The 12,789-nt window shown below is 51.4% G+C and overlaps 2 protein-coding genes across 4 annotated transcripts; both read left to right on the top strand.

Annotated features, from left to right (window-relative positions):
* The first annotated feature begins 2,063 nt into the window (after window positions 1–2,063).
* Window positions 2,064–12,060, top strand: LOC125500777 (uncharacterized protein F54H12.2-like). Of its 3 annotated transcripts, none has more exons than XM_048654856.1 (2): window positions 2,064–4,895; window positions 5,165–10,518. In XM_048654856.1, the coding sequence occupies exon 2, from the start codon at window positions 8,225–8,227 to the stop codon at window positions 9,038–9,040; it is 816 nt and encodes a 271-aa protein (XP_048510813.1). In that variant the 5' UTR covers window positions 2,064–4,895; window positions 5,165–8,224; the 3' UTR covers window positions 9,041–10,518. The 3 variants fall into 2 exon arrangements, 2 of the variants coding, with proteins under 2 accessions (XP_048510812.1, XP_048510813.1); XM_048654855.1 differs by having other exon boundaries at window positions 5,165–12,060.
* LOC125500592 lies at window positions 7,149–7,694 on the top strand. The gene has a single exon (XM_048653774.1). It carries the CDS (start codon window positions 7,149–7,151, stop codon window positions 7,692–7,694), a length of 546 nt encoding a protein of 181 aa, XP_048509731.1.
* Window positions 12,061–12,789: the final 729 nt, after the last annotated feature.

Here is a 12,789-nt window from a genome sequence, read left to right as displayed (position 1 = left end):
ATCACGGAAACAAGAAGCTTTTGAGGAGCTGAAGAAAACTTTGACAACTGCGCCCATTTTACAATATCCCGATTTCGAAAAACCATTTATCGTAACGACGGACGCTTCCGACAAAGCCATCGGAGCGGTCTTATCCCAGGGCACCGTGGGTAACGACCTACCATCAGCATACGCGAGTAGAACTCTGAACTCCGCTGAGGGAAACTATAGCACCACCGAGAAGGAATTACTGGCAATAGTTTGGGCTGTCAATCACTTCAGACCGTACGTATATGGTACTAAATTCAAAATTGTCACAGATCACAAACCACTCACTTGGCTGTTCGAAGTCAAAGATCCAGGATCCCGACTCATGAGATGGTGATTGAAGCTGGAGGAATACGACTACGAGATCGAGTACAAAGCAGGTAAAGCAAACACTAATGCTGATGCTTTAAGCCGTATGTACGTAACAACCAGAAGCCAAAAGAAAGAAGAATCTGCGACGAAGGAGCCTAACCAGGAATATTCGGAGGAGGAACGAAACCAGATTATCTACGAGTATCACGAAACACCCGTAGGGGCCCACCAGGGAGTGAATAGGACGGTCGAACGAATTCGTCTGAGACACGATTGGCCCAGATTGAGGAAAAACGTCGAAGACCACATTGCGAGATGTGAGAATTGCCGGAAGAATAAGCTTAGCCAGCGAGCGAAAGCACCAATGATCATCACCGATACCCCAAACCAGCCGTTCGAAAAATGCGCATTGGATATAGTAGGGCCACTGACGGAGACCAAGCAGGGCAAAAAATATATTCTAACGTTTCAATATTGTTTGACAAAATTCAGCAAGGCAATTCCTATTCCAAATCAAGAAGCCAACACCGTAGCGAAAGAATTCGCAACAAAAATCGTATGTGAACACGGGATACCACAAAGGGTACTCACCGACCTAGGTACGAACTTTCTTAGTAACATTTTTAAAAATACTTGTAAACTGTTGAAGATCGACAAAATACAGACGACCGCATATCACCCTGAATCCAATGGAGCGCTGGAAAGATCACACAGAACGCTAGCAGAGTATCTGAGGTATTACATAAACGAAGAACAGAGTAACTGGGACGAATGGCTACCATACGCTATGTTCGCATATAATACCACACCACACACGGCAACGAGATTCACACCATTTGAGCTGGTGTACGGACACCCGGCTGTACTACCAACATCGTTGAAAAAGGACCCAGAAACAACGTATACATACGACGACTACGCCCAAGAACTATGGGAGAGGTTACGAGCTAGCAACCTCATTGCTGAGGAGAACCTGCAGCGAGCCAAAGAAAGATCGGAAGTCGAATACGATCGAGGTACTAAGTTAACGACATTCAAGGTCGGAGACAGGTAACTGCTCTATGACAAAACGGTACGTAGAGGACGATCAAAGAAATTACTATCTCAATGGATTGGTCCATACTCCGTGTTAGAGGTAAACTCAGATGTTAATTGTACTATAAGGGTACAGAAGCGAAACCTTAGGGTACATATTAATCGATTGGAACATTTCATCGAATGACTCCATAACTTCTGAATTTAACTATTCTACTAACATAGCATAAGAGAAACGATTATATGCAAAACTGTGAACCGGTCATAAAACAAGTGTTACCACTAACGATAACTTCGGGTTACAGCTGAGCATGCAAGAGGCATCGCAAAGCAGCAGAATTGTCTGATTTCAGGAAAAAACCCTAAGGCTCTTCTTCTTCAAGGGGGAAGGGATGTTGTAATTGGGTGTTCGATTTCCCAAGTATGGAAGGTGCAAGCTTCGCACTATTGCAATACGCTGTTCATGCGTTGGCCATACGTGGAAATCTGCATACACAGCACTGACTTCCTAAACGCAGTTAAAAGGCCTACACGCAACGCGCTCGTGGTCAGAACATCAGGACCCGTTATTACGTGCAAAATCGAGTATCGCTATAAGTTAACGTGTATCTTCCTATTTTAGATCATACTTCTCATTGTCATCTATAAATATTGAACTTCACTTGTAATTGTACGACTGACAATGAGTACCAAGTCTTAATTCGACGACGATCCTTACCAAATAAATAAAAGTATTGTTATACTGGGATTCCCGGATCCAATCTTGTGACCTCATGTGACCTGGGGAAAATACTGACGAGTTAAGCCAAGGACGACCTACGACGACCTCCGGGGCCCTTTCCTAAAAGAATACAACTCTGACGTCATCCGTGCCAATAAAAACATCGATGTGGACTCTCCAGCTGTGAACCAGACAATCAGCTCATGATAGCATCGCCAACATCTCCCGCCTCCTGATCTCCCGAATCGCTACCGGCGTATAGGACCGCAAGACGACCCATCTACGATCTCATGCTAGACGATCGGTGCGTGAGACGCTCTGCTACCGCCGAATGGATGCTACGGAGACGGCGTATGGGGTGGCATGGATCGAGTAGTGCTACCTCTCGTCCCGTAATTTACTGGCCAGGAGCCAGACCAAACCAACATCTACCGTTCCGGAACTGATCCGGTCACCGGGTAAAACTTGGTAACCTTTCGAGATGACGTTTTGCCTGGGAGGACATGTAGGGGCCGAGGCACAGGTGAAACCAGGCCTAAATTCCGACTCCCGAGACAACATAAAATAGAGATTTTGTTCTTGAAGACGAGGACTCCAAGTGCCTGAGTCGACGCAACCTTGGATGGCCTTCCGAACGCACACCGTGTTTCATCTGCGGCCCCGTACGCGAATTCGTATTCGACATCGATCCCGGCAAACAGTTTGTGGAATTCGCAACGCGGCCCGTACACAGATTCCGCAAAATTTTATGTCTGGCGCACAACGCGCGGGGATTCGACGCGCAATTTGTTCTACGCTACCTGGTGGAACATAACAGGGATCCACCCCATGTAATTCTGAACGGAACCAAGATCGTACTCATGGAAACGGGGCACACCCGATTTTTAGACTCGCTCGCTTACATGCCTATGGCTCTCGCGGCGCTGCCCAAAGCCTTCGGGCTCCCCGTAGAAACACGCAAGGGACTTTTTCCCCATTTATTTAATACGCCGGCGAATCGCGGCTACGTTGGCCCGCTACCATCAGCCGAATATTATTCGCCGGACAGCATGGGGACCGTGGAACGAACAGCGTTCTACGCGTGGTACAACGAGGCTGTGGAAAATAACTATGTATTTGAGTTCGACAAGGAGTTGATCGATTATTGCCGAAGCGACGTTGACATTCTTCGAAGAGCCTGTTCGGCCTTCAGAGATATTTTTCTCACGCAGGGGTGTGTCTGTCCGTTCTCGCAAAGCACCACCATCGCGTCTGCGTGTTCGGTGCTATTTCGGCAGAATTTCCTGCAAGACAATTCTACGAGGTTGCCGAGGGGGAGCGAATTCGCTATGTGGATGTTTGCTCCCTGTATCCGTGGGTATGCAAAAACGGGCGGTACCCCGTTGGACCTCCCAAGGTGCACGTGGGGGATTCCTTCCGCTTCCGCCGCAAAATCTCTACCACCCGTTGCTGCCGGTCCGCATGCACGGCAAATTGATGTTTCCCTTGTGTCGCACGTGTTGCGAGAATTCGACACCCGACGATTGCCCGCATGCGAACGAAGCCGACCGCTGGTTGAGCGGTACATGGGTGTCGGACGAATTGAAAAAAGCGATCACCCTAGGGTACAGAATTGTCGATGTCAGCGAAATATGGCATTACGATATCACTTCGTACGATCCCGCGACGAAGCAAGGCGGTTTGTTCGCCGGATACATAGACACGTTTCTCAAGTTGAAGCAGGAGGCCAGCGGCTGGCCGGCAGAATGCGATGACGAGACATCTCGCCAACGCTACGTAGAGGAATACGAGCGCGTCGAGGGGATCCGCCTGGACGGGTGCAAGATAGCTAAAAACGCCGGGCTGCGTTCGGTGGCGAAACTTTGTCTGATTTCGTTCTGGGGTAAATTCGGGCAGCGCGATAATTTACCGCGTACAGAGGTGATCAACGAGCGGCAGAGGCTCTTGGAGCTTCTCACCGATCCGGACGTCGAGGTTCACGATATTTTGCCCGTAAACGAGCGGATTCTTCACGCGCGATGGGGACGTACGGGGGAAAGCGCGATACCGTCGCCCATCACCAACATCGTCTTAGCCGCCTACACCACGGCCCAAGCGCGTTTGAAGCTCTACAGCTATCTGGAAAAATTGCAGCGTAGGGTATTGTATTTCGACACCGACTCTGTCATTTACGTGGAGAGCGAGAACACCCGCGACGAATACAAACCGCCGACAGGGAATTTTCTGGGCGACTTGACGGACGAATTGACGGCTTACGGCCCCGGTAGCTATATACGATCGTTCGTCTCGGGGGGTCCGAAATTTTACGCCTTTGTAGTAAAACGCCCGGGCGATCGGGATGAGGTCGAGGTGTGCAAGGTCAAAGGCGTTACTTTGAACTATCAGACAGGTCTCAAGATAAATTTTCAGTCCGTCCTAAGCATGGTGACCGACGCCCACGATCCTATCACGGTGAAGCGATGCGCTATCCAGCGCACCAACCTGCATCACGTGGTAACGCGCACGATCTCCAAAACGTGTCGCCCGGTTCAAGCGAAGCGTCGACTTTGTCCAAACAGCTACGACACGCTACCCTTTGGTTACAAGGCGACATGAATGATTGTACACGGCGTGCAAAGTATTTGAGTCCGTTAACGATAACGAAGAAAATAAGCAATTCGCCTTGACGTTGCTCTCACTCTCAATGTATATCCTCGCACGGCACGTGCGAAACACGCACACACACACACACACACACATGCATGTGCATCTCCGAAGAAGCCGTGCGCCAGTACGACGCGGTAACCGATCACATTACCAGGTTAGTATACAATACCGGCGGGGCGGCTAGCTGTCGTGTAAACAAGCTGATGAGACACGCCGTGTGGACCGCCGCCGTTAGCTTTTTCGCGGGCCCCTTTCGTACGGAATCAGCTGATGAGCCGCACGACGCTTGCAAGCTGATCCGTCCAGGCTGGCGCCCCAAAATAGCGGCCGCGCGCTCGATCAGCTCGATAACGCGGATGGCCCCCCCGCCGCGGTAATTATTTTTCAACGAAACGGTCGATAACTGTATATAATAACTTACAGATGGATCGGAGTTCGGAGTACTCGCCATGGACACGCGTTGGAAGCATCCTTTTTCCGCCATCGTCGCCGGACCATCCGGCTGCGGGAAATCTAATTTCGTCCAAACATTTCTGCGTCACATCGGTGATATGTGCGACGCAAAGTTCGCGCGAATCATCTGGTATTACGCAGAATGGCAACCGCTGTACGGCGGAACGGCGACGTCCGATCGTTCGCCGGTTATCGAGTATCGCAAGGGATTACCCCAGCAGGGTGACTACGACTCCGACGACGCGAAACTTCCAAAGTTGCTGATTCTCGACGATTTGATGCGCTAATCGTCCAACGGGGCCGTCGTCGATCTCTTCACCAAGGGGTGTCACCACAAGAATCTCAGCGTGTTTCTCATCACGCAGAATCTCTTTCATCAAGGTCGTGGTCAGCGGGATATTTTGCTGAACGCGAACTATATAATATTCTTTAAGAACCCCCGCGACCGGGCGCAAATACAACACCTCGCGCGCCAAGTTTACCCCGAGGATCCGCGCTCCGTACAGGAAGCCTACAACGACGCCACGAATCGGCCCCACGGATATTTACTGCTCGATCCGAAGCAATCGACGCCCGAAAACTGCCGATTTCGCACAGATATATTTCCCACGGACGAACACCGCTTCGTTTACCTACCGCGTATTACGTTTAACACCGCTACAGTATTTCACCTGTAATGTCACCGCGAACAGGTCAACCAGGGCGGTTCGGTTCATCCAACACCGTGGTGTTATACGTCCTTTGCAAATTGAGCGGTCCTCAACGCTTGGCGCTACTGCGCGCTGCCGACGACAATCTCGTGAGAAATATCCGCGAGTGCGCCCTCAACACTCTGAAGGGTAACGTCAAACTCAGCGATCGTCAGAAATCACGGCTGGGGAGACATCGTAGAATCTTACGTCGACTGGCCAGTAACCGCGGCAGTTAGAGAAGTAAGAAAAAATTGCTGGTCCAACACGGGGGCTTCTTACCGCTATTACTGGCGCCCATCGTAGGCGGGTTGGTGTCCACTCTGTTCGGGGGCGGAGGATAGAATCGCAACGCGAGGCAGACATGGAGCATGCGAAAAAAATGGTACTCGTTCCCCAGGAAACGGTGAAGCGGTTGCAACGACAACGTAACGGGGAAGATGAAGCGAAAGAGACGGAAACAGAAGCACAAACGCAAAAACCAAATACCGCGAACACCGTGAGCAGATTAGACCGCGAGATGGACGATATTCTTGCATTGAAGGGAAAATCTGATCGCGAGAAATGGCGATTGTACAGTCTGGTGTTGAATCGATATTTGTATTTCGCCGGAGAAACGAGAAAACCGCTACAACTCAGTATACGCGACGTGTCTGCAGGGGCGTGGACGAAGTCGATGAAAGCGGTAGCGAAAACGCTTCGGCGGGCTGCAGAACCGTACCCATACACGACATCCTGATCAGCGTACCGCTGAAGTTTCGACGCAAAGCCGAGCTGCTGTTGAACTATCTGACGGCCAAAGGGGCGATCGAGTGGGACAGTCACGGGACAGTGGTTGTCGACGGTAATCAGCTACGGGGCACGAATATAATCGACTTGATAAACGACGTTGTGCGAGAAAGAAAATCCGTGCGAGCGACGGGGCGCCATCATTTCGCCCGACTCCTCGAAGCTGTTAACACGCCGCAAGAGTTTATCGGAAATCCGATATATTTGAGAACGCACGTTTCACCGGAAGAACCGTATCGACGGCCTGCGAACAACGCTGCGACTTTGAGAGTGCATCGGAGCAAGAGCATCGCTGAGAGGGGTGGTGGTAATAGCTGCGGACCGACCGAAGGCGACTACGGTGATTTAGACGACGACGACGACGACGACGACAACGACTTCGACGACGGCGACGACGACGAGGTCTTTCGTACTTCGCGAAAAAAGGCAAGACCCGCTCAAACGGGGAAAGGTCGCTGGTGCACCTTGCGCTTACGATGAAGTTTCTGGAGAAGCTGTACTACGACTCGTCCAACCCCGCGGGATACGGGGGTGCACGCGGATTGAAGCGAGCCGTTAGAGGAAAGAAAATATCTTTGGCAGCCGTCGACGATTGGTTAGCCTCCCAGGACGCGTACACGCGGCACAAAACGATACGAAGAAGATTTCCGCGAGCCCACTACAGCGTACAAAACGTCGACGATCTGTGGGAGGCCGATCTCGCCGACCTTAGATCGCTGAAACAGTACAACGACGGGTACAACTACCTTCTCGTTGTCATAGATGTGTTGAGCAAGTTCGCGTGGGTGCGAGCGTTGAAGGGCAAGACCGCGGGTACGGTTGCGAAGGTTTTCGAGGATTTGCTGGAATCGACTGAGCGACGACCGATGCATCTGCAGACCGACAAGGGAAAGGAGTTCGTAGGCGCCCAATTCCAAAAGATGCTCGCCGGCCGTAACGTGCGGCATCGCGTCACCCGAAACCCCGACGTGAAAGCAAGCGTGGCGGAGCGCTTCAACCGCACCCTGAAGGAACGAATGTAGCGATATTTCACGCACGCGAACACCCGACGATACGTGGACGTTTTGCCGCAGCTGGTCGAGGCCTACAACCGCACCGTACACTCGACCATAAAAATGACCCCCTCCGAAGTGACGCTGGAAAACGCCGCGACAGCTCGCGCTAACATGGAAAAAACACGAGGCGGTCAAGCGCAGGAGTCGTCGCGCCACGCGCGATTTCGCGCGGGCGATCGAGTGCGCATCAGCAGGGCCAAGGAAGTATTTCGGAAGGGCTACGAGGCCAATTGGACGGACGAAGTGTTCGAAATCGCACGAGTCTACGAACGCAGCCCCGTAGTTTACGCGCTGCAGGATTTAGCCGGCGAGACGATCGACGGTCTGTTCTATGACGCTGAGCTGCAGCGCGTCAAAAAGGATAATTATTTCGTGGTGGATAAAATAATACGGACGCGTGGTAAAGGGGCCAGTAAGAAACTGTTTGTCAGTTGGCGTGGGTATCCCTCGAAATTTGATAGCTGGATCCCGGCGAAGAGCCTGTCGAAACACCGAGCATGAACAAGGATGAGTTTTATCTGACGCTACCGAGTAACAGCTCGATGCGATACTTTGGAGACAACACCACGACGAAATACACCACGCAATTGCCGCGACAGATAGAGCTAACCGGCGAATGGAAGGTTGCCCTTGTAGAGGTTCAATATCCAACGACTCTTCAAACGGTGACCGCTGGGTCCAACACCGTAAGATTGCATCAGCACATCTCACCGAAGCCGGCGGATCTCTTCGACGATATACCAAAGTCCAAGGACAATCGCGTCACCGCTCACGTGCTACGCATACAGCCGGGCGTTTACACCGGCATCGAACAGATCGTGCGAGCTCTGAGTGGCGTCTCGCTTCTGGCAAAACATTTCGAATTCGGTTACGCCGGTATCGCGAAGGATCGCATCGCCGTTACTCGCATCTGCGGGTGTACCACCGGCCACTACTTGTCGTTTTCCCCCGGTCTGTATCAACAGCTCGGTTTCACCAAAGTAACGCAAAACATCGTCAAGACTTTGGAGGCGGATCACCCTTACAACGTAACGGCTGGTATGCCTGCGCAAATGTTCGTCTACTGCGACATCACGGAACCGCGAATCGTAGGAGACGTCTACGCTCCTCTGTTACGCATAGTGCAGACCAACGGCAAAGATCTTCGCCACGGGAGTTCGGAGACCAAAACGTTGTCTCCGCCGCATTATCTGCCCTTACTGAACTCTAACTTTCGCACGATCGATATCGATATAAGGGATCAGCTGAGAAGGCCGTTGCCATTCACCCACGGGACGTTGACGGTAACGCTGCGCTTCAGGAGAATACACTAATACGGTGGCCATGAGTCACTACGTGCAGCATTACGAGAACCAAGTCGGCGGGGGGATAGCTCGCGTTTACGCGGGGTCCCCGTATCAGCGAGGTCACGGTATCGGAAGCTTTCTAGGGGGGCTGTTCCGAAGCGTTCTCTCCCTACTCAAAAGCGGGGCGCGAGCGATCGGTAAGGAGGCGCTACGAACAGGAGCAAATATAATTTCGGACGTGGGTCGGGACGCGCCGTTTAAGGAGTCGGTGAAACAACGAGTCGCCGAGTCGGGTCGCAATCTACTACGCAAAGCTGAGGAAAAACTCCAAACTCTGATGACGGGAAACGGATATAAGGTGGGTTGCGGTGTACCGAACGGCCAGTTTCTGACGGACCGTCGGACCCGTTTGGCCGGAAAACGAAAAGCAGCTGGCAGAAAAGACGTAGCCCCGAGAAAAAGAGCCAGAACAGCGAAAACGACCAAAACGAAGAGAAAAAAGAAGAAGAATGACGGGTGCTGCAAGAAACGAACTGTGGCTGACATATTCGGTACGCGATAATCCGAGATGGCCTACCTACACGCTCATTCGTGCGAGTGTTCGAAATCGGAGCTCGACTTGTTCACTCTACCGCCTACGCAGACGACGATAGAGGGTGGGCAGTGGGTGCATTACAAGCCGGTGTCGTCTCTCACCGACGACCCACCGATCGAATTCATGGTTCTGGGGCTGAGCGACGAGTACCTCGACCTGTCGCACACGATGTCTGCGAGTCAGTATGCCGCCTTTGGATGGGGTGCAGCTGGTGAGCTCGGACGGTAAGACCCCGACAGCGGCGGCGATCGCAGCTCCTGTGAACAACCTGTTGCACTCGTTGTTCAGTCAAGTGGACGTCTTCTTCAATCAAAAACTCGTCTCCCCGGCCAACAACGCGTACGCGTACAGAGCATACATGGAGACTCTGTTAAATTACAACAATACGGCCAAAAATTCGCATCTGACGACCACGCTGTGGTACGGGGATACCGCCGGCAGAATGGACGAACTGAGTGCCGTTAATAAGGGTTTCGCAGAGCGCGAACGATTATTCAAGAACGGCTCCAGCGTTGATTTATTGGGACACCTTCATTGCGACGTGTTCAATCAGGAGAAATTCATTCTAAACGGCGTGGAGTTGCGATTGCGTCTGGTGAGATCGCGGGACGCCTTCTGCATCATGGAAACCACCAACGCTCACACGATGCACATTCTAGAGGCCACTCTGCTCGTTCGACGAGTCACGATACACCCCGGCGTGTTGTTGGCGCACGCCAGAGCTCTGGCGAAAGGGACGGCCAAGTATCCGCTCACCAGGGTCGAGGTCAAGGCAATGACGATTCACGGCGGGGTGCACGGAGAAACGTTGGACAACGTGTTTCTCGGCCAGCTGCCGAAGAGAATAATCATCGGATTCGTCGATAACAAGGCCTTCAACGGCGACCGAACGCGCAACCCGTTCAATTTTCAACATTTTGAAACCAACTTTCTGTCTCTGTACGTCGACGGCCAGCAAATACCCTCGAAACCCCTGCAACCGGACTTTACGAAATCAAGGAATTTGGTCAGACACGGCAGCGTTCGAATAGAGGTACGTTTCGAAGAGGCGCTCGAGAAGTCGATAAACTGCGTCGTGTACGCAGAATTCGACAATATTTTGGAAATTGATTCAAGTCGTCAAGTTATCGTGGATTTCGGTGGCTGAGAGTACGACACCGGCGAAGGAGACGACAAAACAAATGCACGTTTGCGAGACGGAGAGGATTGAGATAAGCGATATGCTGACGCTGCATCCCTCACGCAAGACGGTGCGAAGACTCCGGGCGCTCGCCCGCTTACCGGGTATATCGCGTTCAGACTTCAACGAGTGACAATATGGAGTACGTGATCGACGTTCAAGGGTTTTACGATAGTTCCGACAAGTTTATCGTGAAAGAGGCAGCCGTGCTGTCTGTAAACGAAGGACATGTGGGGCACTGGTTGGTATTGTCGCCTTGCGGATTCCATCAACTCTCCGTAGGAACACGCTGTTTAAATAATTACACGACGAGTAAGGCGCACGGTATCGAATGGTTCGACGGGGAAATTTCGGAGAGACAGCTGAAGGAAAAATTGCAAAGTGTGGCTCGTGTGGCGGGTTTGATCTATGTGCGCGGTGCGGTGAAGAAGGAGGCGTTGCAGCGGATTATAGGGCGAGAATCTATAAACCTCGAGGACGATGACAAGGCCCCGGCATTCAGGAAGTTGCCGCCGTCAAATGTGTATTGCACGTTTCACGCTTGTCACAAACGTCACGAAAAATTGGCGTGCGCTCTGAACCGTGCGGATCAACTGAAGCAGTTTGTGCTCTGGAAACGAGCCGGTCAAGAGGCCCGTATCGTACAGAGATTGAACCGATTGGATATCACCGATGAACAGCCGAGAGATACTGGCGCTGATACAACCGATAGCGACTAGAACTCTGGGTGTTTACCCCGCTGATGAGATTCCTCCACGGTGGGCCCACCCGGCCGCGATCGTTGCCAATACCGATGACCACACGCAGCCAGGTACCCACTGGGTCGCCTTCTACACCGACGCTTCAGGACACGGGGTGTACTTCGACATCTACGGACTTCCGCCTCTCGTCAAACACCATTCTCGCCGCCTACAGAAAAACCGTCCTCGATACCGGCAAAACGCGCACCAGCTTCAGAGCGCCTTTTCAGACGTGTGTGGTCAGTTTTGTGTTATGTTTTTGTATTATATGCACGATGGTTACACTCTCGATCAGTTTTTATCGTTATTTTCGGAAGATTACATGAACAATGATCCGATCGCCGACTCGTTTTGCAAATGTCTCATCAGAAGATATAAAAATCTCAACAACTCCTGCGCACCCTGTATGCAATATATTCAAAAATGTGTTAAAAAAAGATGAGCCTCGTAGTTTAAGCTAAGAAAAAATGGTCTATTTTGTGTTATCTACAGTCAAGAACGCTTTGTATTACCTTAGTTCTAAGAATAAAAATCTCTAGTCGTTATGTTCTGAAAATATTTGCAGAGTTTACACTTTCGTGCACCCGTGAATACTCATATTTCAGAGCAACGTTGTGTTAGCAGCACGTGGCCGCGGTGCGGGCCTCGGAGATCTTCGGCTATAGTCGGTAAGATGCGAAAAAGTTTTTCAAATAGGTACGTCACCGCCAGGATGCCGGTAGCTGAGTAGCCGTGATGCAATTCGAACATCGGCGCCATCTTGTATTGAGAATTCCAAAACTAGTAACCAAATCAGATTTCGAAAAACGCGCGCCGTCTTGGGTTCCGGAAAGGGCCGCCATCTTGAATTCGAAAAACAGGCGCCATCTTGTGTTTTGGAAAGGGCCGCCATCTTGATTTCGAAAAACGCGCGCCATCTTGGGTTTCGAAAAACGCGCGCCATCTTGGGTTTCGGAAAGAGCCGCCATCTTGGCTTCAGACAATCCGTCCGACCGAGGGGAGGGGAAAGCACGCGCGACAATGACCGCCGGGGCCTGAGGGGGCAGGGGGGACCGTCTGGCGGCGCCAGTGACGTCATTTGTTATGACCCGCTATACTTCGCCCATACTACTCACATGTATTTATTATTCTTTTTTAGACCGATTATTTTGATCTTTGTCTTGTGATATAAATTCGTACGCCTACTCATTCTTTCATTTTGATATTTTCATGTCGATTTTTTTAAGCCCTATTGGCATCGTCTGAATTTTAATTGTTTGAG

The sequence above is a fragment of the Athalia rosae genome, chromosome 4 (assembly GCF_917208135.1).
Source record: "Athalia rosae chromosome 4, iyAthRosa1.1, whole genome shotgun sequence".
Classification (NCBI taxonomy): domain Eukaryota; kingdom Metazoa; phylum Arthropoda; class Insecta; order Hymenoptera; family Athaliidae; genus Athalia; species Athalia rosae.
The sequence above is the reverse complement of the archived record's forward strand: the minus strand, read 5'-3'. Positions and strand labels throughout refer to the sequence as shown.

Coding starts and splice junctions, on each gene's coding strand:
- LOC125500777 (XM_048654855.1), top strand. CDS start 9,793: ATGCCGCCTTTGGATGGGGTGCAGCTGGTGAGCTCGGACGGTAAGACC.
- LOC125500592 (XM_048653774.1), top strand. CDS start 7,149: ATGAAGTTTCTGGAGAAGCTGTACTACGACTCGTCCAACCCCGCGGGA.